The 27132-nt window shown below is 41.6% G+C and overlaps 1 protein-coding gene across 1 annotated transcript in view; it reads right to left on the bottom strand.

Moving 5' to 3' along the window:
• Nucleotides 1–18651: 18651 nt before the first annotated feature.
• MINDY4B (MINDY family member 4B) overlaps nt 18652–27132 on the bottom strand; it is a 42424-nt gene continuing 33943 nt past the window's right edge. The window contains exons 11-12 of the mRNA XM_030928764.1: nt 21397–21577; nt 18652–19450 (exon numbers count right to left, since the gene is read on the bottom strand). Of these exons, the coding sequence (XP_030784624.1) occupies nt 19308–19450; nt 21397–21577 (324 nt within the window). The 3' untranslated portion in view covers nt 18652–19307. The remainder of the gene's footprint in view (nt 19451–21396; nt 21578–27132) is intronic.

The following is a 27132-nucleotide window of genomic DNA, read 5'->3' as shown; positions in this document are numbered from 1 at the left end:
AGTTCAATTCAGTTAACTATCAAATCTAATCCGACTCTGGACCTAGCACAGTTTTTCCAGTGACTTGTCATTCACTGCAAACCCTGAAAGGTTATATGCCTTCTCACAGTACAAAACCCTGGATTCAAAAGCCAAAAATGAATTGAGTGCTTAACAAGAAAACAGCAGAGCTCAACCTGAGAGGAACTCACAACATTTGAGGCTCTATGGAGAAGAGATGGGACCTCAAAAGAGGTCAGCAGTGCATCTCCTGCGTTCCACAAGGGGTCTCAGAAGTTGGGTCTCCTCTGGTTTGCCCAAACTGTTAAAAGACAAAATACCAACAAATTTAACTTAAAGATTTGAATGGCTTTTATTCATGATTCCAGAATCAACTTCCAAACAGTCTGGATCAAAAATTTGCTCACACAAACTCAGATAGCTCAAAACACAAACCTGTGGAGCTTTGGAATCTGAGAACTTAACCACAATCCCCAGTTGGGCCTGGTGGATGCCTCACTTGGTCACTTGCTGTTCCTGGGAGTCACTGAAAGCTCTACTTCAGATCCCACTTCTGACACCAATCTGTTAAAAGGAAAAACTTTAGGCAAATTACATTTAACAGAGTTTAACTGAGCAAGAAATGATTCACAAACCAGACGGTCCCCATACCCAGAATAGGTTTAGAACAACTCCAGCTGCATGGTCAGATAACGTTTATGGACAGAAAAAGAATAGTGATGTACAGAAAACAGAAATGAGGCTTAGAAACAACTGGATTGGTTACAGCGCAGCATGTGCCTTTTTAAAAAATAGCTTAAGGCCGGGTGCGGTGGCTCACACCTGTAATCCCAGCACTTTGGGAGGCCGAGGTGGGCGGATCACGATGTCAGGAGATCGAGATCATCCTGGTTAACATGGTGAAACCCCATCTCTACTAAAAATGCAAAAAAGTAGCTGGGTGTGGTGGGGAGTGCCTGTGGTCCCAGATACCCGCGAGGCTGAGGCGGGAGAATGGCGTGAATCTGGGAGGCGGAGCTTTCAGTGAGCCGAGATTGCCACTGCACTCCAGCCTGGGCAACAGAGCGAGACTCTGCCTCAAAAAAAAAAAAAAAAAAAAAAAAAAACCTTAAACAGTTGGCCACTCATGATTGGCTGAAAGTTGGCTGCTGTGATTGAGACTCAGCTACTTGTTACAAGAGTAGGTTACAGTCTGTTTGCACATCAAGTTAGTTTACAGTTCACTGTACAAGGAAAAACTTTTAGTCCAAACTTAAACTATCTATGGAGGCAGCTTTAGGACAAACTTAATTCAATTAAACATGTTCTTTTGATTATAGTCATCTTAGAGGGTGTGACTTTGTATCTCATGTGGTTTTGATTTGTAGTTCTGATGCTTGATGGTCTCTTGGCCAACCCAGCCTCTCCCCCTCTTCTTGCTTGTAGCTCTCAGAATAACCGGTGAATGCTCTGGGAATGAAACACCCTGAGATAGGGAAGGACTGCCTGAAATAACCTGGACTTTGTCCCTATCCTTACGAGGAAATGTAACATCTTGACATGGGGAGTAACTGTCTGGGACAGCTTGGGCTCTGTTTCCCTCCCCTGGAAAGAAGATGTCCTTCAATGTTTTAGCCTCATGATTCATATTCCTCTGAAATATATAGCCCAGGGTGGACTGCTTTTCAAGGTATCTCAGCTGGAGTGCAAGCTGGGAATGCAGTCAAGGCTTCATCCACCCCAGGCAGCTTTCGTGAGCCTTGGGAGACTGGCTCTCAATGAATCCAAGCTTCGTCCTTTGCTGCCTATCTGTAAGTAATGAATCTGCTTCATATAACTTGTTGCATGTGAATGGGTTCTGTCTTACTGGACTTGGACAAGTAGGAAAACTTCAGCCCAGGATGCAGTGGGCAGAAGTGTTTGGACTGTTATTACTGATGGTTAGCTTAGTAATGATCTTTGGTGTCCTCCATTCAGTGGCAATCATTCCTTGGGATTGATCATTATTAAACCTGTTTCACAGCTGATGATGTTGATCTTTTCATGTGCTTATTTATCGATTCGTGTATCTTCTCTGGAGAAAGGTATATTCAAACCATTTCACGTTTTTAAATTGTGTTATTGTTGAGTTATTAGTTCTTTATATATTCTGGATACAAGTCTTATCAGATAAATTATTTGCAAATATTTTCTCTGAGTCTGTTGTCTTTTTTTTGATAGCATCCTTTGAAGCACCTAAGTTTTTTTACTTCAATTAAATCTAACTTATCAATTTTTTTTATTGCTTATGTTTTTGGTATTGTATCTAAACTCATTGCCTCATCTCAAATCACAAAGATTTATTCTTTTATTTTCATCTAAGGATTTTATAGTTTTAGCTTTTACCTTTAAGTCTATGATACACTTTGAGTTAGATTTTGGGTATGGTATGAGGTAGGGGTCCAACTTCATTCTTTTGCATATGAATGTCCAGTTGTCCACCACCATTTGAAGAAAACACTACTCTTTCCCCATTGAAGTGTCTTGGCTTATTTCTCTGAAGTAAACTGACCATAAATTTTAGTGCTTATTTCTGGACCCACAATGCCATCTCATTGATCCAAATGCCCTATTTCAGAAAAATCTTTTTACTAACTAGAATACGTATAGAAATAACAAATTTTAAATGTATCCTTTTGGTTAATTTTTGCAAAGTGAACACAACTATGTAGCGAGCACCCAGACTTAGAAATATAACATTACTAGCACCTCACAAAGTACCTTGTACCTCTCCTAGTCACTATCCCCAAAGGTAATCACTCTCCTGACCTTTATCACCAGAAATTAGTTTTGCATTTTTTTTGAATTATGTATAAATGGCACTATATAGCATGTGCTACTTCTTGTCTAGCTTCTTACCCTTTGTATTTTGTTTGTAAGATCCATCCACGTTGTTGCATGTAGCAACAGTTCATGCGTTCTCATTGCTGTATAGTATTCTATTATGTGGAATTCTAGTTTTTGTTTATGTTTTACTAGTTATGGACATTTGGGATGTTTCCAGTTTTTGGCTTTTGAGAGTAGTGTTGCCACATACATACTTCAACCTGTCTTTTAGTAAGCATAAATATGTATTTCAGTCAGGTAGATTCAGCCTAGGAGTGGAATTGCTGGGTCACAGAGTGTATATATTCAGCACAGTTTTTCAAAGAGGTTGCACAAATTTACATGGAAATAAGGACATCTGTTTTTCAAAAGATGCCATTAACAGAGTGAAAAGTCCACAGAGTGAAGGGAAGATATTTGCAATACATATGTTTGTATCAGAATAAGCATATAACTTACAAATCAATAACAAAAAGACAAGACAGAGACTCAGACAGGAGAATTGTTTCAGCCTAGGAGTTCAAATCCAGCCTGGGCAACATAGTGAGGTCCTATCTCTATTAAAAAAAAAAGGGGGGGGGGCTACCCTCTTTGGGTCCCCTCCCTTTGTATGGGAGCTCTGTTTTCACTCTATTAAATCTTGCAACTGCACTCTCTTCTGGTCGGTGTTTGTTATGGTTCGAGCTGAGCTTTTGCTCACCATCCACTACTGCTGTTTGCCACCATCGCAGACCTGCCACTGACTTCCATCCCTCTGGATCCGGCAGGATGCCCGCTGTGCTCCTGATCCAGTGAGGTGCCCATTGCTGCTCCCAATCGGGCTAAAGGTTTGCCATTGTTCCTGCATGGCTAAGTGCCAGGGTTCGTCCTAATTGAGCCGAACACTAGTCACTGGGTTCTACGGTTCTCAGCCATGACCCATGGCTTCTAATAGAGCTATAACACTCACCACATGGCCCGAGATTCCATTCCTTGGAATCTGTGAGGCCAAGAACCCCAGGTCAGAGAACACGAGGACTGCCACCATCTTGGAAGTGGCCCACCACCATCTTGGGAGCTCTGGGAACAAGGATCCCCTGGTAACATTTTGGCAACCACAAAGGGACCTCCAAAGCTGTGAGCAATATTGGACCACTTTCGCTTGCTATTCTGTCCTGTCCTTCCTTAGAATTGGAGGAAAATACCAGGCACCTGTCAGCCAGTTAAAAATGATTAGCGTGGCTGTCACACTTAAGACTCAGGTGTGAGGCTATCTGGGGAAGAGCTTTCTAACAACCCCCAACCCTTCTGGGTTGGGAACATTGGTCTGCCTGGAGCCAGCTTCAACTTTCAATTTTCCTGGGGAAGCCGAGGGCCAACTAGAGGCAGAAAGTTGTCATCCTGAACTCCTGGCATTAGCCAGTTGAGATCATGGCGCAGCCAGAAGTCTCTACTCAACAGTCGCCCATGCGTGCACCCCTACCTTTCCTTCTGACCCATACCTCCTGGGTCCCGACCATGACTTTCTTGAAAGTGTAGCCCCAAAATTCTCCTTACCTTTGAATCTACTTCCTCTGATCCCTGCCTCCTAGTACTAATGGTTCAGACTTTCATTTCCTCTAGCAAGTTGTATCTCCAAAGGCATCTAAGGAAGCTCTGCACTGCATCTTTAGGCATCTAGGCTATAAACCCAGGCAGTCTTATCCCTCGTGTCCCTCCCTATTTAGGTATACAGCTCTCGACATGGGCAGTTATGTGGGACCCGTTCCCTACCACCCTTGCCAGGGCCCCAAGTTTGTAATGCCTAAGAGAAGGAGAGAGAGAGAGAGAGAGACAGGAAAGAGAGACAGAGGAGAGAGACGGAGAGACAAAGAGGGAGTCAAAGAGAGAGGAACGAGAAAGATAGAAATAGTTAAAAAAAAAAAAAAAAAAAGGTGTGCCCTATTCCTTTAAAAGCCAGCGTAAATTTAAAACCTATAATAGATAATTGAAGGTCTTCTCTGTGACCCTGTAACACTCCAATACTACCTTGATATCAGTGTAAACAAGGGCGTAGCCTGAAAACACTGAGACCACTGACAACCCGTAGCCTTCCTATCAAGAATCCTCAACCCAGTAACCCATGGATGGCCCAAATGCATTCAGTCTGTAGAGGCAACTGCTTCACTAATAGAAGAAAGTAGAAAAGTAACTTTTAGAGGAAACCTCACTGTGAGCACACCTCACCAGTTCAGAATTATTCTAAGTCAAAAAAAGCAAAAAGGTAGCTTACTAACTCAAAAATCTTAAAGTATAGGGCTATTCTGTTAGGAAAAAGTAAGTTAACACTAACCACTGATAATTCCCTTAACCCAACAGATTTCCTTACAGGTGATTTAAATCTTAATTACCATACAAAGGTCTGACCAGACCTAGGAAGAGCTCCCTTCAGGACAGGATGATAGATGGTTCCTCTAGATGATTGAGGAAAAAACCACAATGGGTATTCAGTACTTGATAGGGAGACGCTTGTGGAAGCAGAGTTAGGAGAATTGCCTAATAATTGGTCTACTCAAACTTTTGAACTGTTTGCACTCAGCCAAGCCTTAAAGTACTTACAGAATCAAAAATACTATCTCAATCCTGACTCAAAACGTTAGCTACACCCTCTCTGAAACGAATTTGTATAAGAACTGTTGTTTATGCGAATGCATCTTGATGGGGCAGCTAGGTTGTTATGAAATACTCAGGAACCCAGCCCAGCTCTAGGACTCACCCCTGAGCACAAAGGCAATGTTGGGATTGCTGGTAAAGGACCACTAGAATCCAGCAGCCCAGGGCCCTTTCTCTGTGGTCAAGAGAGATGGGAAAAGGGGTGCAGGACTGCTACATTGGTGAGCGTAACTAATCTGATAAGCATAGCTCCATGGGTGGTTATGCACCCTGGAAAGGAAAAGCATTAGGACCATAGAAGATGCTCTATGACAAATGATCATCGGAAAATGACTAGGGGTGCTGGCATCCCTATGTTCTTTTTTCAGGTGGGAAATAGTCCCCCCAAGGCAAAAACACCCATAAGATGTATTCTGGAGAATTGAGACCAATTTGACCCTCAGGCTAAGAAATGACTTATGTTCATCTGCAGTAATGCCTGGCCACGATAATCCTCTTCAAGGGGGAGAAACCTGGCCTCCTGAGAGAAGTATAAATTATAACATCATCTTACAGCTAGACCTCCTTTGTAGAAAAGAAGGCAAATGGAGTGAAATGCCATATGTACAAACTTTCTTTTCAGTAAGAGACAACTTGCAATTATGTAAAAAAAGTGTGATTTATGCCCTACAGGAAGCCCTCAGAGTCTACCTCCCTACCCCAGCGTCCCCCTGACTCCTTCCCCAACTATTAAGGATCCCCCTTCAACCCAAACGGTCCAAAAGGAGATAGACAAAGGGGTAAACAATGAACCAAAGAGTGCCAGTATTCCCCGATTATGCCCCCTCCAAGCAGCGGGAGGAGGAAAATTCGGCCCAGCCAGAGTGCATGAACCTTTTTATCTCTCAGACTTGAAGCAAATTAAAATAGACCTAGGTAAATTCTCAGATAGCCCTGATGGCTATATTGATGTTTTACAAGGGTTAGGACAATCCTTTGATCTGAAATGGAGAGATATAATGTTACTGCCAAATCAGACACTAACCCCAAATGAGAAAAGTGCCACCAAAACTGCAGCCTGAGAGATTGGTGATCTCTGGTGTCTCACTCAGGTCAATGATAGGATGACAACAGAGGAAAGAGAATGATTTCCCACAGACCAGCAGGAAGTTCTCAGTGTAGACCCTCACTGGGACACAAAATCAGAACATGGAGATTGGTGCCACGGACATTTGCTAACTTGCATGCTAGAAGGACTAAGGAAAACTAGGAAGAAGCCTATGAATTATTCATTGCTGTCCACCATAACACAGGGAAAGGAAGAAAATCCTACTGCCTTTCTGGAGAGACTAAGGAAGGCATTGAGAAAACATACCTCTCTGTCACCTGACTCTATTGAAGGCCAACGAATCTTAAAGGATAAGTTTATCACTCAGTAGAAAATGTTTATCACACATTAGAAAAAAACTTCAAAAGTCTGCCTTAGGCTGAGAGCAAAACTTAGAAACTCTATTGAACTTGGCAACCTCAGTTTTTTTATAATAGAGGTCAGGTGGAATGGGACAAACGGGATAAAAAAATTTGGACACCACTTTAATCATGGCCCTCAGGCAAGCAGACTTTGGAGGCTCTGGAAAAGGGAAAAGCTGGGCAAATCGAATGCCTAATAGGCCTTTCTTCCAGTGCAGTCTACAAGGACACTTTAAAAAAGATTGTCCAAATAGAAATAAGATGCCTCCTTGTCCATGCCCCTTATATCAAGGGGATTACTGGAAGGCCCACTGCCCCAGAGGATGAAGGTCCTCTGAGTCAGAAGCTACTAACCAGATGATCCAGCTGCAGGACTGAGGGTGCCTGGGGCAAGCGCCAGCCCATGCCATCACCCTCACAAAGCCCCGGGTATACTTAACTATTGAGGGCCAGGGGTTAACTGTCTCTTGGACACTGGTGCGGCCTTCTCAGTCTTATGCTCCTGTCCTGGACAACTGTCCTCCAGATCTGTCACTATCTGAGGGGTCCTAGGACAGCCAGTCACTAGATACTTCTCCCAGCCACTAAGTTGTGACTGGGGAACTTTACTCTTTTCACATGCTTTTCTAATTATGCCTAAAAGCCCCACTCCCTTGTTAAGGAGAGACATTCTAGCAAAAGCAGGAGCCATTATACACCTGAACAGAGGAGAAGGAATGCCCGTTTGTTGTCCCCTGCTTGAGGAAGGAATTAATCCTGAAGTCTGTGCAACAGAAGGACAATATGGATGAGCAAAGAATGCCCGTCCTGTTCAAACTAAACTAAAGGATTTCGCCTCCTTTCCCTACCAAAGGCAGTACCCCCTTAGACCCGAGGCCCAACAAGGACTCCAAAAAATTGTTAAGGACCTAAAAGCCCAAGGCCTAGTAAAACCATGCAATAGCCCCTGCAATACTCCAATTTTAGGAGTACAGAAACCCAACAGACAGTGGAGGTTAGTGCAAGATCTCAGGATTATCAATGAGACTGCTGTCCCTCTATACCCAGCTGTACCTAACCCTTATACTCTGCTTTCCCAAATCCAGAGGAAGCAGAGTGATTTACAGTCCTGGACCTTAAGGATGTCTTTTTCTGTGTAAGGAGTCCTTATACAGGTCCGAGGGACAAGCTTGCAACCCGTGGCATACCTGAGTAAGGAAATTGATGCAGTGGCAAAGGGTTGACCTCATTGTCTATGGGTAGTGGCAGCAGTAGCAGTCTTAGCATCTGAAGCAGTTAAAATAATACAGGGAAGAGATCTTACTGTGTGGACTTCTCATGATGTGAATGGCATACTCACTGTAAAGGAGACTTGTGGCTGTCAGACAACCGTTTACTTAAATATCAGGCTCTATTACCTGAAAGGCCAGTGCTGCGACTGTGCACTTGTGCAACTATTAACCCAGCCACATTTCTTTCAGACAATGAAGAAAAGATAGAACATAACTGTCAAACAGTAATTGCTCAAACCTATGTCACTCGAGGGTACCTTCTAGAGGTTCCCTTGACTGATCCCAACCTCAACTTATATACTGATGGAAGTTCCTTTGTAGGAAAAGGACTTTGAAAAGTGGGGTATGCAGTGGTCAGTGATAATGGAATACTTGAAAGTAATTCTCTCACTCCAGGAACTAGTGCTCAGCTGGCAGAACTAATAGCCCTCACTCGGGTCTTAGAATTAGGAGAAGGAAAAAGGGTAAATATATATATACAGACTCTAAGTATGTTTACCTAGTCCTCCATGCCCATACAACAATATGGAAAGAAAGGAAATTCCTAACTTCTGAGAGAACACCTATCAAACATCAGGAAGCCATTAGGAGATTATTATTAGCGGTACAGAAACGTAAAGAGGTGAAAGTCTTACACTGCTGGGGTCATCAGAAAGAAAAGGAAAGGGAAATAGAAGGGGACCACCAAGTGGATATTGACACAACAAGAGCCACAAGACAGGACCCTCCATTAAAAATGCTTACAGAAGGACCCCTAGTATGAGATAATCCCCTCTGGGAAACTAAGCCCCAGTACTCAGAAGAAGAAATAGAATGGGGAACCTCATGAGGGCATAGTTTCCTCCCCTCAGGATGACTAGCCACAGGAGAAGGAAAAATACTTTTGCCTGCAGCTAACCAATGGAAATTACTTAAAATGCTTCACCAAACCTTTCACTTAGGCATTGACAGCACCCATCAGATGGCCAAATCATTATTTACTGGACCAGGCCTTTTCAAAACTATCAAGCAGATAGGGCCTGTAAAGTGTGCCAAAGAAATAATCCCCTACACTACAGGTTATATATTTCAATCCCTGTATCCTTAACCTCCTTGCTAAGTTTGTCTCTTCCAGAATCAAAGCTGTAAAACTACAAATGTTTCTTCAAATGGAGCCCCAGGTGCAGTCCATGGCTAAGATCTACCGCAGACCCCTGAACTGGCCTGCTAGCCCATGCTCTGAAGTTAATGACATCGAAAGCACCCCTCCTGAGGAAATCTCAACTACACAACCCCTACTATGCCCCAATTCAGCAGGAAGCAGTTAGAATGGTCGTCGGCCAACCTCCCCAACAGCACTTGGGTTTTCCTGTTGAGAGTAGAGACTGAGAGACAGGACTAGCTGGATTTCCTAGGCCACCTAAGAATCCCTAAGCCTAGCTGGGAAGGTGACCGCATCCATCTTTAAACACGGGGCTTGCAACTTAGCTCATACCTGACCAATCAGGTAGTAAAGAGAGCTCACCAAAATGCTAATCAGGCAAAAACAGGAGGTAAAGAAATAGCTAATCATCTATTGCCTGAGAGCACAGTGGGAGGGACAATGATTGGGATATAAACCCAGGCATTCAAGCCAGCAACTGCTACCCTCTTTGCGTCCCCTCCCTTTGTGTGGGAGCTCTGTTTTCACTCTCTTAAATCTTGCAACTGCAAAAACAAAAACAAAAACAAAAACAAAAAACCACACAAAAAATAAACAAACAAAAAAACAGTCCAATAGAGAAACAAACATACCATCTGAACAGACACTTTCACAAGAGAGCCAAAGTACCAAAAACATATGAAGAGCCACTCAAATTTAGTTACCAGAGAAATGCAAGTTGAAGCCACAATGTGTTGTATCACAATGTGATACAATATACCCTCCAGAATAACAAAGATGCAGGCAATAATGTGGAACAATGGAAAACCCTCACACACTTTCAGGTAGTTTAAATAGGTACAAATAGCCTTTCAACATGTGCTAATTTATGACCACAATATTTCTTCTCCCTTCACTTTCACTAGATTGTGCAAACCCTTCCCCCACCCCCCAATACATATCAAGTATTTCAAGACAAATATCAGAGTGTTAAGTTCTATTCAGGTCTAAAATTGTATCCATGTGAGAGATGTTAATGGGTTGAGGAACTGGGGTTGTGTGGACACCTAGCCACTGCCTGGTGAGCATTCTTTTTTTTTTTTCTTTTTTCCTTCTCTGTGATACATTTCTAAGAAAATCACAGAGTCTGATTTTAATCCTGAGGCTGTGGTATTTTCTATAGTAGGGGCAAGCAATCTTAAAGCAAGAGGGTCTGCAAGCCAGCTGGGGCAGCACCACAAATCCAGAAACTTCTATGTGTGGCTTCAGACATCTCTATGGTTTCCACCTGGCTGACTTCCTAGCCCTCTGCTTGCATGTGCTCCTGTGCCTCTTACAGCCTACTTCTGGTTTGGGATTTGGGTCTTGGCTCTTGCAACTAGACTCTCACTTGCCTGCTGCCTGCTCCAGGCTCTGCCTCAGCCTTAGCTCTGCCTTGCAGGCATCATCATCATCTATGCATGAGTCCAAAGTACTGGGCATGGAAAATCAAAGCAGGAGGACTAGGAGTGCTCACATTGAGGTGTAGTCAAATATTTCGTGGGGGAGGAGGGCAGGAGGAGAGCTTAATCAGGGTACAGAGGTCAAGGCAGCTGAAGTGAACATTCATGTCAGCCCAGTATCCAGTCACTTTTCTTGTAACAACACACTGATTATCCTTAAGGAAATGTCGCTTCTGCTCTCTCAGTTAATATGATTTGGGTAAAGCTAAATCCATCCCCAGTTCCAGGATGCTGAGGTGACTAGAGACTGGCCAAACAGAACATTATGTTTCCCTGGCCACAGAAATGGATGCAGGCAGGGCCATGTGACTCAGAGCCTTGGTAATACAATTGGAGGAGAATTGCTTTTTCTGCAGGGAAGTCTGAGAATAGAGAATGAAAGTGTAGGATTTGGCTAGTAGGCATGGCCATCTTGCTGATAGGAATGGATACTTGCCTTAGAAGACAAATTGCAGAACAGAGACAGAAGAGAGATCAGGCCCCAATGACAATGTTGGAACACCTCAGTCTATCTGTGTGGAAAGGCAGGACTACCCCTAGACTTGTTAATTGTGTGAGTCAACTAATATTCTTTTTGTTTAAGCCAGTTCAAATTGGGTTTCTGCTACCAAATAAATCTAACTAATTCCACAGGCAGGACTATCAGGGGCTTTCAAAAATAGTTTCTGTAGGAAGGCATGGGTTCAAGGAAGGCATCTGAAGCAGCATCATGAGTGAGAAAGGAGACAAAATAGCCAGAACCATGAGCCCCGACTCTGCTTTATCCACATCAGCTCTGTGTGTATCTGTTGTGCATGTTGGGATTCCACATGAAATTTGATGTGAAAGCTAGATTTTGCTCTTAAAAAATTTGCAAACCCACTGGGTGAGATAACTGAGGAACAAGAAGAAGAAACACCAGAATGTGATTTTTCCCAGAATGAAGTCTATTTCTCTTATTTACCTGTCGTGTAACATATTTTAATGACAGCTTCCCAATACTTAAAGGCTTTTCTGACATGATTGGTGGTGATACTAACTACTGTGAGTTTTTTGATATTATATTATAAAATATGATTTAATACTTTTCATAATACATTGAATCAATATATTTCAAATGACCAATGCATGGGGAAGATCCATTCAAAGTGTAAGATACACCAATGGATTTTAATGAAACAGATTTGAAAAGTTCACTAATACAGTTTCAGGTTCTATTTGCGACTAACCCTTAAAACATTACCCCTTGTAGAGTTTTGGTGTAGTATCAAAAAGAATAGCCACAAAGCTATTAAAATTCCTCTTTCCTTTTTCAACTAAATATATATGTGAAGTCAACTTCTCTTCATATATTTCAGGCTAAACAATGTATCACAACATATTGAATGCAGAGGCAGATATGAGAATACAGCTGTCTCGTATTAAGCTGGCCATTAAACAAATATACAGAAATGTAAAATAATGCCACTCTTTCTACTATTTTTTTCCTTGGAAAATATAATTGTTTTCCATAAAATACTATTTTAGGTAAATATATAATAGGTTTTATTGTTACTTTAAATAAATAAATACTTAATTTTTTCAGTTTTAATTTCTAATAGGATAAATATTAACAGGTGTGACCCAGATAAACCAAAGTGCTTTGGGGTCCTTAATTTTTAGGTGCATAAAGGGGTCCTGAGATAAAAAAAAGTTTAAGAACCCCTAGACTAGTGGATAGTTAGGTATTTAATACATAAACATACAAATAAGGATAAACCTGGGTGTTTTAGTCCATTTTCATACTACTGTGAAGAAATACCTGAGTCTGAGTAATTTATAAAGAAAAAGAGGTAAAATGGATTCAGTTACACATGGTGGGGAGGCCTCACAATCATGGCATAAGGCGAAGGAGGAGAAATGACACGCCTTATGTGGTGGCAGCAGGCAAGAGAGCATGTGCAGAAGAAGTGCCCTTTATAAAACCATCAGATTGGCTGGGTGCGGTGGCTCATGCCTGTAATCCCAGCACTTTGGGAGGCCGAGGCAGGTGGATCACCTGAGATTGGGAGTTCGAGACCAGCCTGACCAACATGGAGAAACCCTGTCTTTACTAAAAATACAAAATTAGCTGGGTATGGTGGCGCATGCCTGTAATCCCAGCTACTCAGGAGGCTGAGGCAGGAGAATCGCTTGAACCCAGGAGGCGGAGGTTGCAGTGAGCCAAGATCGCGCCTTTGCACTCCAGCCTGGGAAACAAGTGAAGCTCCATCTCAAAAAACAAACAAACAAAGAACCCATCAGATCTTGTGAGACTTATTCACTATCACGAGAACAGCATAGGAAAACCCACCCCCATGATTCAATTACCTCCTGCCGGGTCCCTCCCACAACACGTGGGGATTATGGGAGCTATAATTCAAGATGAGATTTGGGTGGGGACACAGCCAAACCATATCACTCAATGAGTGATGTAAAGGAAAAGAACAAGGTGCTGAGAGAGATCAACCAGGATACCTAATTTAGATGGTGGATGGTGTCAGAGACGGTGCTACTGAAGAAGTGGTTTTTAAACTGATCTGAAGGAGGAGATGGGGGTAAAGATTGTTGTGGGCAGTGGAAACAGCAGGAAAAAGTCTCTGAAGTGGGGACAAGCTTGGTTTGGGTGGACCATGGCGGTGAGAGGAGAGTGGCAGGAGTTGAAGCTGGGCTAAACCTTGCAGGCTCTTGTAAATCATGTGACGATTTTGGCATTTTTGTCCTAAGTGCATAGAAATGATCATAATATGAATTACTCTAATATATGTCAGCAGGCTTTAATTTTTTAAAGATAAAATAATCAGGATCGAATTTTTTTTTTTTTTTTTTAAAGATAATTGATTGCTGTGTGGTGCTGTGTGGAAAAGGGACTGGAAGGGGACAAGAGAGAAGGTGAGGACAGCAGTCGGATGGCTATTGTAATAGTCCAGGTGAGAGATAGTGGTACCTGTATCATAGAGACAGCAGTGCAAATGGAGCTATTTCAGAGCTATGAATACCACTTACAGTTTTTGCTGCTGCATTGGAGTGGAAGAGGGGATGATTCCTAGGGTCAGAGCAATCCTACACACTATGCTTAGTGATACCAATCCTAAGTATCACCAAAACTAAATACCCATTACATCAATTTGTATAAATATTTTAGGTTTGTAGGCGTGTGTGCCTACATATATGCATGTGATTAAATTGCCCACATTTACTTTTATAATTATGCGGTTATGAAATTGAAAAAGTCACTCTCATAGCACCACCTTGTGGACAGTAATAAAAAATGTGTGTGTGTGTGTGTGTGTGTGTGTGTGTGTGTGTGTGTGTGTGTGTTTTGTTGGATTCAATCACTACGAGAACACACAATACAAGTTCTCCAGAAAGTTTACCAGTTATCAGCCACCCCAAGTCCTTCTTGGAAGGAGAGGGGATAGGAATACATTCAGAAGAGTTAAAGTTAAACTGACTATCCTGAAAATAACAGGTTAAATTCATTCAAACTAGATCCTCTCTGGTTGATTTTAACATAAAGAGTCATTGACTAAAAGTATCTTTTATTCAAATAGCCCCTGACAACCCATAATAATACTTTTTGTTTTTTATGCCAAAATATATTTTTTCAGTGCATTTGTCACTTATCTTCATGAGACTAGGGGAAGCATTTTTTATATAATATCAAGCCTGATGGAAATGAATTTATGGTAATTCCTCACTTAAGTTCCGAACTCACCTAGAATTGCATCCTCTGAGACTGGGCTTTTCTTTTCTTTCCTTTTTTCTTTCTTTCTTTTCTTTCTTTCTTTTTTTTTTTTGAGACGGATTCTCACTCTGTCACCCAGGTTGGAGTGCAGTGGCATGATCTGGGCTCACTGCAACTCCGCCTCCCGGGTTCAAGCAGTTCTCTGCCTCAGCCTCCCGAGTAGCTGGGATTACAGGGGCGCCCCACCATGCCTGGCTAATTCTTGAATTTTTAGCAGAGACGGGGTTTCACCATCTTGGCCAGGCTGGTCTTGAACTCCTGACCTCATGATCCACCCACCTCGGCCTCCCTCCCAAAGTGCTGGGATTACAGGTATGAGCCACCACACCCGGCCCTTCTTTCTCCCTTTTTTTTTTTTTTTTGAGACTGGGCTTTTCTTGCCGCCATCTTGAATCTGATTTGGTTTTCTCTGTTGCGCTTTCTTTTTTGCTGGCGTCATTTTCCTTACACTTTAGCTCATCATTGTATCCTGTTCTATTGCTCTGGACTTCTCAGGAGACCTCTTTCCTTCACAAGACTGGCTTCTCCAGGTGTTAGAAAGTGTCTCTACATGTGAAACACATCCCTCTCTTAATTTCCCAAAGCACAGGGAATATCAGGCTAGAATGTTTAGCATTTTAATTTAAACACAAAGGAATTACAATGCAGGAAAACCTAAAATTTTACTTGTGATCGTGTCTCTGCTTTGAGAAGCCCCTTGGGCTTTTGACAACTTGCAGTTCTCTGCCACTTGGTTGTTTTTCCCTAAATGTTGGTCCAGGCCCTATGCAAGGCCCCCAGCTCTGGCTGGGGCAATGGGGTGGGGAGAGCCTTTCTTCCCTCTCCTTAGGCCTACTCCTTCCTGTTCCCACGATGATTGACAGAGGAAATGCCTGCCCTCATGTACAGGGCATGGTTTCTAGACACAGTTCAATTCTCATTTTTCTCCTCTGTCTCTGGCTGTTTCTTCTGCGCCTACTTTCCAGGCTCCTCACACTCTGCCTGACTGCTGACACAGGAATTCCTCAGGGCTCAGCATCAGGCCCAGCTATCTTCTTGCTTCATACTCTCCTTGGGCAGTCTTACCCCAGGCCACCATGTTACTTACCCTTAGTGACTCCCTGGTGTATTTATTTCTCTGGTCCAAACCTCTCCATTGATTTCCAGATCCTTATTTCTGATCCATTAGTCTACCTTTCCACTTGAATGTTTCATGTCTAAGACTAGACATGTGATTTCTTACCCTCAAAATCTGGTGTGCTTTCAGTGTTTCCAAGTTCTGTGAAGGTACAACCTTCCATCCAGTTACCAAATCAGAAACCTAGAAGTCATCCTTGATTCTTCTTTCTTTCTTCTTCATCTCCCTCCCCATGCAACCTATTTCAGCCTTCTTCATTTTACCTACCAAGGGGTATCTCCTGAGAGACCCACTTCGGTCTACTTTAATTGCCTCCACTCTATTCTGACCATCTCTTGTCCACACCACTGTTAAAGCTGCCTAACTAGTCTCCGTATGCACTTGGGGCTCTCTCCAATGCATGTTCTACTTTGAGGCATGTGTTCAAAATGCAGATCTTACCAGGCCACTTAAAACCTTTCCAAGGTTTCTCATACCTCATAGTCTACACTGCCTTGCGGTGGCCCCACCTTTTGCTCCAGCTGCTTCACAACCGCTCTCCAGCCCTACAGGCTTTTCTGTTCCTCAGGCGCATTCACCACAGGGCTTCACATCTGCTCACCCCTCTTCCCTTCACCCTGTTATCTCTATGCAGTCTTCTTACCTCAGCTAACCACCTCTTCCTCAGAGGTGACTTTTCCTTTTCTTTCTGTTCTTTATTATAAGATTGATACATCCAAAATCTCTTCCCTCAGTTTTCAAGTTTATCTTTATTAAAGTGCTTTTTGATTAATTGCCATCTCCTAAGAAGAGCCTAAGTTTCATAAGAAAAGGGGGTGCCACATCTGATTTTGGTCTCTGTGCTGGTTTTCCCCAGCATCCAGCATAGTGCCTTGCACATAGGGCATGTTAAACAACATTGAATGGCCAGGCATGGTAGCTCATGCCTGTAATCCCAGCACTTTGGGAGGCCAAGTGGGTGGATCACTTGAGGTCATGAGTTAAAGACCAGCCTAGCCAACATGGTGAAACCCCATTTCTACCAAAAATTACAAAAAAATTAGCTGGCGTGGTGGTGCACACCTGTAGTCCCAGCTACTTGGGAGGCTGAGGCACAAGAATCGCTTGAATCCGGGAATTGGAGGTTACAGTGAGCCAAGATCATACCACTGCACTCCAGCCTGGGCGACAGAGTGAGACTCCATCTCAAAAATAAAAATAAAAATAAAATAAAAAACATTGAATGAATGAATGAATGATTATGTCTCTAAGGCCCTGACAAGGGAATTACAACCATCAACAGAAAATGCAGGCCCAGGTGTGGCTGAAGAGTGCCTACAACCTGGACAGCTCAAGACCAGTCTCAGCCAGTTGCTATTCATGGTTATTTCCACAGTGTGAAGTGAAGGGAATCTCAGGCCTCCCCGACCCTGGCCTGCTCCTACCGGTCTTGTGACATTGGTGAGAATGTTCTTGGAAAAATGATTCACACATCTTGTCTAAGAGCAAACAATAATTTGGGGGAATGTTCCAGTCTAACTTGATATCTGAAAAAGGAAAATAGTGGCCATCTCCTCAAGGGTTCATTCCAACTAATGACACAGTCAGTTTAGATGACTATTCAGAAAAATTAATATCCCCATCTTCAAGCAAACAGCTTTCTTCTGCTTTATATTTGAGAAGCTGAAAAATCAAAGTCATTTTGCTCAAAACAGAAAGTTTAAAAGTGAACTAATGGCTCTGAGAAACTTCTAGTTATTTTTAAATAACATGTCTCCACTCTGAAGAAAAAAATCAAGTATTACTGGGTACCCTGTTTATAAGATAAAATAAAAACTTATTTTCACTGAACATTGACATACAAAGTAATTAATAGTTTTATATATCAAAATTATACTTTTACATCTAAAACATAGATACTTAATCTTTCCTCCATTATTTTACTTATTTATAGATTTGTTCCAGGAATAATTTAACTCAAATTATAGCACCATATAAAATATGGCAAACTAACATAAATTGTAAACAAATTAAAAATTCAAAGGAGGAATAAGGGAAGAAACATAAAATGGATACAAGAATGAGGTCAATTTAAAAAAGGGCTTTTGTAAGAACCAGTACACTACCCAACAGTCATCCTGCTTTTCTTCCTTCTACATAACCCTGATTTTGCTCTAATATCAAGTGCCCTGTGCTCAGACTCAGAGGATGAACCATGATTGATCTGAGTCATGGATCGCCTAGCTAGACAGTTCTTGTTAAAAGGAATATTTTTATTGTTTGCGACTTTAGTGAGATCTCGTACTTGCAGCTGAGCGGTTCCTTACTAATGCACTTGGTACGTTTTTTAATTCGGCTCTAGCAGTCAACTCCAAAAGAGACATTCAGTAAGAAACAATGTAGTGTCCATAAAACAAAAAACGGCCCACACCTCAGGAAAAGCGCAATATAAGTAAGATTAAGACCACATAAGACCAGAGTCTGTAGGGATCTACTTATTTGTCTGGTGTATTTAAAATCCTCAATGAAGACACCGACGATAAAGATATTATAATCTGCAATCCAAGCCAAATTGCCTTTCTTTTCTGACATAATTTGTTATTCACCTTGAAGTTTCATTTTCTACATGGTCCTTAAGTTAAAACATTATTCTTTGAGCCAAACGCAAATGCATTTAATCAATTAATTTGAATGAATGCAGAAAGATTGTTCTTTGGAAACTAACCTTTGGATTGTGAATACAGAGCCCTACATCTGTGAGGTGGCAGATTAGTGGGGTGGGTGGTAGTGTCTACATTATTCTCGTGTACTTCTTTTAGAAGGAATATGTGTTTACTCTGTGTATCTCTTCGGAAAGAACATAGGCATTTATCAGGACAGGGAAAGAGTATATTCTAAAAAGAATTGTTTTCCCCTTTGAATAATGACACAAGAGATTTTATTCTTATATATAATTTTATGTAGAAATCAGAATTTTTCTCAGTTTGTCTATTTATTTATATCCAGTGTTGAAGAAAAGAAACAAACATACTGCTAATAAAAAGAATGTCTCCTTGTGGCTACTGAAACCCACGTCAACTGCTATAGCTGCCAGTCTACCAGGAATAGCCCCTGCTTCAAACCCCAAGAAGCCCATTTACTATTTTAATGACAAGAACTTGCTAATGTGGGCATATGAACTATAGCCTTGGAAAGGAATGCTGTCCATACCAGGAAGTCCTTGAGAAGGCTTGAGTTCTTGCCATAACTAAAAATCCGATGATTCATTACCAATGACTTCATCCCCAAATGAAAGCTAGCAGCCTGCTTCCATAATCCTCATGGAGAATTATACCAAGAAAAGACAACTTTGGAAAAACATTCAAGAGAGAGTCTTCATTTTCTCTTTTGAATAAAAGAAAGGAACCAGTCTATGTGCCTACAGAGGCGCCACCATGCAGGCCCTGGTGTAGGGGCCTGTGTTTCTCCTACAACGCTGACAGCTAGGGATTTACCAGATACTTTAAAAATGAAAAAACAGCTAATGGTATTTTTTTTTGTGGGGCTCATAAATGAGAAATATAGAAATGAGTGGTCTCCCCCCACATTAGGCTTTTGCATCCCAGCAGTTCTGACACTTCAGACTTTGTTGCATGGCCTAGTTTTCCCTTTAGAAAAAAGGAATGGTCCCATTCCAGTTGATGGTGGCCTCGCTCCACTTGGTTCTGATTGCCATCTCCACTGGTGAAAACCGCCGTCTTGGTCCATGTTTCTCTTCCTGTTGGTCTCTTTCCCAATGGTGGGAGTGAGTATCTGAAGAAGGAACAGCCAGCATTTAGACCCAAGCCTATGAACACCATTCCAGAGGAAGCCACTAAAGAAGGGTGGGTGGGCAGGAGTCAGGCGCAGCAAGCTCGGCAAGCTGTGCTCCTACAACTGGTTAAGCAGAGGGGGATTCAAACAGGTGGTGTGCTGAAATGCCCCAGACCGAATAAGTCAGTGGTAACCTGGGTTGTTGTGCATAACTGTTGGTAAGCTGTGTAATACACCTTCTGGAACCATGATGTGACACCTAGAACAAGGTATAGGTTACTAAATATTGTCAGAAAAAAAAAAAAAAAGACAAAAGAGGCCAGGCATGGTGGCTCACACCTGTGGTCCCAGCACTTTGGGAGGCCGAGGCGGGTGGATCATCTGAGGTCAGAAGTTCAAGACCAGCCTGGCCAGCATGGTGAAACTCTGTCTCTACCAAAAATACAAAAAATTAGCTGGGTGTGGTGGCAGGTGCCTGTAATCCTAGCTACTTGGGAGGCTGAAGCACAAGAATCACTTGAACCCGGGAGGTGGAAGTTGCAGTGAGCCAGATTGCCCCACTGCACTCCAGCCTGGGCGACAGAGTGAGACTCCATCTCCAAACAACCAACCGACCCCACTTCTCAATGCTTCTCAGAATACATTCACATTTTTGGATGGAGGGCAAGGCATTCTAATGGGGTAGGCAAGAACTGGGTTTGGGGCTTGAGTTTATCTCTTATTAGCCAGGTGACATTTAAGAAGGTACTTAGCATCTATTGCTAAACTTCATTTATTCAATTAGTAGTTACTTGTTGGGCACCATAATTTCCACTTCATAAAAATAGAAATCCTAGTACTTACCTCATGTGGCTATTGGGAATGTTACGGGTTAATGCCTGTGAGGTTTTCAACACAATGCCCAGAACAGAAAGCAGATGATTCTTGTGAGCCAATGAAAAATGTTGCTTTATGCAAAGAAGGAAGTTGAGGTAGAAACAACAATATATTTTAAGGAACATATTGTCAATGTTATACTAAATTAAATGGGTTAATATGTATTTCTCATAATTAAAGAAAGAGAATTAGGAACTGCACAGATAAAATAGTCACTAGATGCTTTTCCACACGTAATAATGGAAGATTACTTAACGCCAGGCTTGTGGTGCAAAGTCAGATTCAGTAATGCTTCATAAATGCAGCTAAGGCTACGGATACAAACTCCCAGTTTGTCCAGTGTTAATACCTTGTCCAGAGGTCAATGTTTAAAGACATTTTAAGGTTAGTCTTTTTCCCTCAGGAGTTTGTCACTGAAATGACCTGTTTGGTTGTCTGCTTCTCCTGTTGGATTGGAACCTTTCTAACGGTTTGTGGAACTTTTTGGAATAAAAGAAACCAGTGTGTGTGACTACAGAGGAGCCACCATGCAGACCTGTGCCATATTCATCATTGTTTTCCCAGTGTCTAGCCCTGTGCCTGGCACACAGTAGGACCTCAAAAATGCCTTTTGCGCTCATTTAAACAGAAATGTACTATCAGTTTGGTTACTTCTGTCACTGGATGATTCTCTGATGTTTGGTCGTGAGATAGCATCAGCCAATTCTCCCCTGGGTTTTCCCAATTATTTCCTCAGGTATTAAATACCTCATGCTCCAAGTTCAAAAGCCCTGGAGAATGGTTTTTGGAAATTTGGCGCCATACCTTTTGTTTTTCTCTTACCTAAAAGTTGTCGGTTCCTCTGTGCTATTTCTAACCCCCCTTCTCCTAGGTAAAGCAAGTTTAGAATTCCCACATTGCAATGCTTGGGTTTAGGGCTGTGGGATTCATGTGTGAGCTTCATTTCAGAACCTGAGACTAAGCACTTTCCTGCAGAGCTAGCATGAATATCCACACAGTTGTTAAACATCGGCAGCCGCATCTCTTTGAGCATATTAAAGTCCACAACACTTGGAGTCTGAAATGCTCACCTATTGTAAGATGCACAAGCTTTTTCTGTGAGGGCTGGCCACTGTAAAAGTACAGATCAAAGAGACGCTCCATTTTCCAGTCTGATAAGAGCTGCCTGTTTGTGCAAAAAAGGATGCTGTAATTTCCATTGATGTTGCACAGCCAAATAGGTAATTTGGGAGTCTTCAGCATGCTGCCCACCTGGAAGGAGGAAGGGGAATGCAGATAAACATATAGATTTTGAAACATTGTGACACATGCCAATACCTGATCGTGACCAAAAAGGAGCTCTGAGGTTTCTTGTTGCACTTGTCGCTGTGCAAGGCATTGTACATAGAGTAAGATTTCAAATGAAGGCTTCGTCATGAATAAATTTGCATTTATGAATGATCTGGTGTAGTGATGCTTCCATTTTTATCTTAATGGATTATATTAAAAATTTTTTTGGTGACCTCATAGAGGAGGTGAAACAACTTCAGTTTGGTTTTGAGGTGAGGTAAAGAATAAATAGATAAACTAAAACAGGAATGTAGTGGTAGAATAAGAGAACTCTAATTCTCTTATTCTAGAGACTAGCATGTCTGCTGCCATTCCCAAGATAAGGCAATAATTCATTCAGCAGGTGGTGGTAAGACTTCTGGCAACATCAACTATTTAGAATATAGATAAAAGGATATTGAAGATATATCAAATAGCTTCTGGAAAATGAGGGAAACACATACACACATCACACGTATACACATATATGTACAGGTTAACATGCAGATCAATTGTGAAGATGTTCCTAGACAGCAGCTTGTTATCTGTTTTTTTTTTAAGTACCTGTCAATCAATTTAGCCTTGTTTTTTTTTTTTTTTTTTTTTTTTAAGACAGGATCTTGCTCTGTCACCCAGGCTATAATGCAGTGGTGTGCTCTTGGCTCACTGCAGCCTTGACCTCCTGGGCTCAAGTGATCCTCCCACCTCAGCCCCTGGGACTACAGGTGGACACCATCATGCCTGACAAATTTTTGTATTTTTTGTAGAGACAGCATCTTGCCATGTTGCCCAGGCTGGTCTCAAACTCCTGGACACAAGCAATCTACCTGCCTTGGCCTCCCAAATATTGGAATTACTGTACCTGGCCTGGCCTTGAATTCTTATAGCTGGTGAATGAGATTTGCAAAAACCAGCCCTGCGGGGTAGGAGCGGGGAAGGGGATGTAGTAAAAGGGCAGCGGTCCTCCACACTTCTAGTGCGTTTCTATCAGTGATAACCATCAGTTTGTTTACACAGGCAGGGAAGCACATATTTTTAAAAGCTTTCCATCAAAATTTATTGCAACAATTTTTAAAAACTGGTTAAAAGTTATTTCAACCTGAAATAAACCTAAAGAGATAAACATGAGTGACATGGACAAACCCATGATTTCCATGTGACGCCAAGGAGAATTCCTGGGCCCCTTAGCTTGGCCTTTCTTCCTGTAACTGAAGGGACCCGTGTTGCCATTCTGTTTCTTGTCAGTCCTCAGAGTTGTACTGTTTGTTCAGGAACAAATTCTGTTTTGTGGAAATCCAGCTTTGAAAAATTATCACGTGCTTTATCAACCCAAGTATTAAAGGCTAATAACTTGACATTTTTGATTTCTCAATAATTCTATTCAAATCTCTTTGTTTCCTTGAGTTTAAATTCTTCAGCTCTGGGTGAGTGGGTGAATCAGAGATGCTTTTGTCTGTCAGTGTTTCACTTTTAGCTACCACAGAAAATTTACATTGCTGTGCTGAAAAGAAATGACCTCAGCTGGTAGTTTACAAAAGGGTGGAAACCTAGCACCCAATCAGGACATGTTCATAATGGGTGCAGGATTTACTCATCTGCATAGTGGGTACAGGATTTGCTGGAGTTAGCTCCTCCAGGCTGAATATATTGTGGGCATTTCACATACCAAACACGGGGCAAGTCTGCCCACCGGCTGCATCAGAAATAAAACAGTGAAGATGTGCCATTGAAGCAGTAGCATATGTTTTAGTTCCAGATATCCACCACCAATTTCCAAATAACTTTGTAACTATTTATTAGTTATAAAATAAGCACTTTCTTTCTTAGGCCTTCTTGCTATGGCACCCTTCTGTATTAAGCTTATATGTAATCAAAATATGTTATACAGGAAGTCATGGAATTATCAAGGTTGAAAAACTTGAATGAAACTAGGAGATTGAGAGCTGTTTGTTGCAAAAGGTACTTCCAATGGAACTTCAAGTGGACATTCTGGTCAGTTTGAATCTAATGATATTCCCTATAAATTAGTCTGGGTAGGTGTAATAGAATATACACATAAATGATATTGTTTCACAGAATATTTGTAATGTAGATGAAATTCACCTGACACTCAGATAAACATACTCTGTCAGGTGCTGACTGACACACTATTGTTATTTTATGCAGCAGTACAACAGTTTTCTTTCCTGAGCTCAAAGACACTCAAGATTTTGTTCTAGTAGGAAGAAAATGAAGTAGTCAAAATGCAACCACCTTCAACCCCGCAAAGTGACCTTACAGAGCTCTCACAGTGAGCAAGCAGAACCTCGCTTGCCCTGAGAGATTCTGATGAAACGGGAAATGTCATGCATGACTGTTGCTGCACTTTGAGTATTAAGAGGCAAGCCTTAAGATTACAGTTGAGAACACATCTGGTTTAAAGTGAGTCTTGCAAAAAACAAAACAAAGCACCTTCCAACTGAATCCAGACAGAGATTACATCCCCCATTCTTCTTGGCACACCATATAAGCAGTTTGACTGGCATTTTTCGCTTTAAGCATTTGTATTGCTTTTGGATAAAAACAGTTTACCAGCTACTCCCCAAAAGCAGGATTCTAAATATGTTTTATTGGTGAGATTCCATCAATGCTGAATTTGTGCATGTTGCTTCATGTTGCCATGGTAAAAAGGAAATTAAATTGTGATACAGTGGTGCTATAAATAAAATACCTTTCTCCTTAAGTTCACTCATTGTGTAATAAGCCCAGTATTTTCAGCATTAATGCAGCAATCAAGCTTTTCATAACATATATCATTTAAACCAATGTAAAATTACAAGGACAGCAAGGAGGATGGACAAATTCTACATATCAGAGTGCAAGAACTGAGTCCATGTAATTCTTTTTTTGAATGCCGTCTAGAACAATGGGGCTTAGAACATGCCTTTGCATAATGAGCATGATATTGCAAGTCCCCAGGCCCCAGGCTGGTAATCTGAACAGGAGAAAGGTGTTTGAAACGTTGTGCTTTCTTCCCTTTCTTCACTGATTCCTGGTGACAATTCCTGTGCATAACTGTTAATGGTCTGGCTCTCATCTCTGCCACCTGGAATACAGACTTGATGTGAGTTCTCTCACTGAGTTTGCAGGTATGTTGTAAAGACAAATTAGTTCATGTTTGCAGGGCGCTATCTCAGTGACTTAGTGGCAGAGTGCAGTGCGTACCGCTTCACTGGGTACTTCTATGGTTGGATTTCTTCCTGTCAGACTCTCTAAAGGGAAAAAGTAAAGGGGGAAGAAGGTATGACTGGGATAGTGGTGTGTGCTGCCAGGGCTGCCGTAGGAGTAATTCTGGCAAGACCTAAATGGCTTCAGTCCCTGAAAAATCAGAGTGGATTTTTCTTCTCAGTGGCAGGTGTGAAGATAATGTGAACCTCCCAAGGCTTTCCAGATGGTGTTAGACTCAAACTGCTTTATGTTCTCACTTAGGTATTGGAACCTCACACTCAAATCTGTACCTTCAAATAGAAAAGTGACAGGGAGGCTTCAAAATAGTGCCTCATCTTGTGGTAGCTGGCTGTGTTCTGCAGGAACCATCAGTCTGGTGGGCTCTGGGGGGCTTGTCATGTCATCTAATGAGAATACCATCTTTTTTTTTTAAAGTCTCACCCACTGGGCTGTGACATTGGGACTGAAAGACACATGTTTTTGCAATCTCTGCAATTTTATCACAGAGTAATAAGAGATTTACTTAGGGAAGACGGAGGCAGCATTACAGGATGGGTTTCACCTTGACAGCCGAATCTACCTGTCAGGCAGCATGTTGGTTTTCTTCTGAACTAAGAAATCTTTCTGATATTAGGTTTTTATTATCAGTACATAAAAATAACCTTCAGATTCATTGCACCTACCATAGGCAGAAGCTACTAAATATCCACAAAGCACTTATATGCCTAGCTGGCATTTTCACGGGTCTCATACAGAATCAGAAAGGAAAGGTAGTGGCTGCAGGGGTCTTCAGTCCAGTCATACTTAGTGCACTGTCCCAGAAGCACATCATGTTCTTTCTTGAATAAACTTCTGTTCTGTACTGTGTTTCAGTTCTATGCTAGGATGTTGTGAAATATTCGACTTCTGGGGATAATGCAGTCAAATGGTCTTCTGGTTAGCATGTCTCTGAGCACCCACTGAGCTTGGTCTCCTAGGGTTAGGATTTCCATACACCTGACAAGTGAGATGTGCCAAACCAGGAGGTAAAGTGGGGGCAGTTCACCATCAACACAAACTCACAACCACTCTAACCTAGAGGTCAGTGGATTGAGTTCCAGCTTGTTGAGCACAACTGTCATGCTGTGATTTGCTACCATTTAAATGCTACCAACATGAGTATACCTATAACAGATATTATAGACCATATAATATATCTATATATAGATACAATAGATGATAAAACTACTGATGATAGAGTATAATTCCAAGATCTGGCATTTCTATATTTACCTCTTTATCAGAAAATAAGCAAAGATGATAATGGCAGGCAGCATGGTCCAGTGGACAGAATGTGATCATTGAATGTAGATAGAACTCGGTTCATATCCCTGGCTCTGACACTTGCCTAGCTGCTAGCTTTGGGTAAGTCCCCATTCCTCAACCTGGCCTTTCTTATCTCTAAAATGAATGACCAAGCAATAGAGCTTGAGCTTAAAGTAATACTGATTACAACTTGGAGTGGAAGTGGGGTTCAATAAATAAATGAAATGACCCCTAAAGGGCCGGGAACACAATAGGTGCTATATGCACAAGGTTATAAATAAGCTATTAGCACAATGAATAAATAAGCTTCACATATACTTGAATATAAATATACCTAAGTATATAAGTATAAATAAACTTGACTATAAATATACTTCATACATATTTTCTGTATAATGAGCTGGTATAAAAAGCATCTTCAGGTAAAATCATCTTGATATGCATGTTTCTAACATATTCATACATGCCAGGAGTTCAAGTAAGAAAACTAACTGCCAGCCTGTATTCGCTCTTTAATACCTTTTTTTTTAAAACCAAATTTCAAGTGCATGACAGCGACAACATAATAAACATCCTCAGGGTTTCAAGCCATTAGTGTACAATTTCAGGCAATTTTCACTGAGGGCAGGATTCACAGGTATCTCTCTGGGGAGAGAACACCGAGTCCAAGAAAGAAGGATGAAAAGCCACATTAGTCACTTTTCAAAAAGATGGAAGCATTACAGATCTAATTTCTATGTGGATTTTAAAGCTAGCCTGGGCAGTTTCCATCCTTTGCCCTATTTCCAGTTTGTGAGCAGGCATTTGGGTAGTGGTCCTGTGGTCTGGTATGTTTTGCCCTCTTCCCAGCAGGAAAGCTCTTATTTTTTTTTACCTTACGCTGTGGCCTCTTGACTGACTGTAAGTTCCCGGCAAAAATCCACTTTATCATTGGTGGATATTTTAGGCTTTGCAGGTAATTTTCTTTAGAGCATGATTTAGCAGTT

Source organism: Rhinopithecus roxellana, chromosome 1, assembly GCF_007565055.1.
Source record: "Rhinopithecus roxellana isolate Shanxi Qingling chromosome 1, ASM756505v1, whole genome shotgun sequence".
Taxonomy (NCBI): Eukaryota; Metazoa; Chordata; class Mammalia; order Primates; family Cercopithecidae; genus Rhinopithecus; species Rhinopithecus roxellana.
This window is presented reverse-complemented; position numbering and strand designations above follow the sequence as displayed.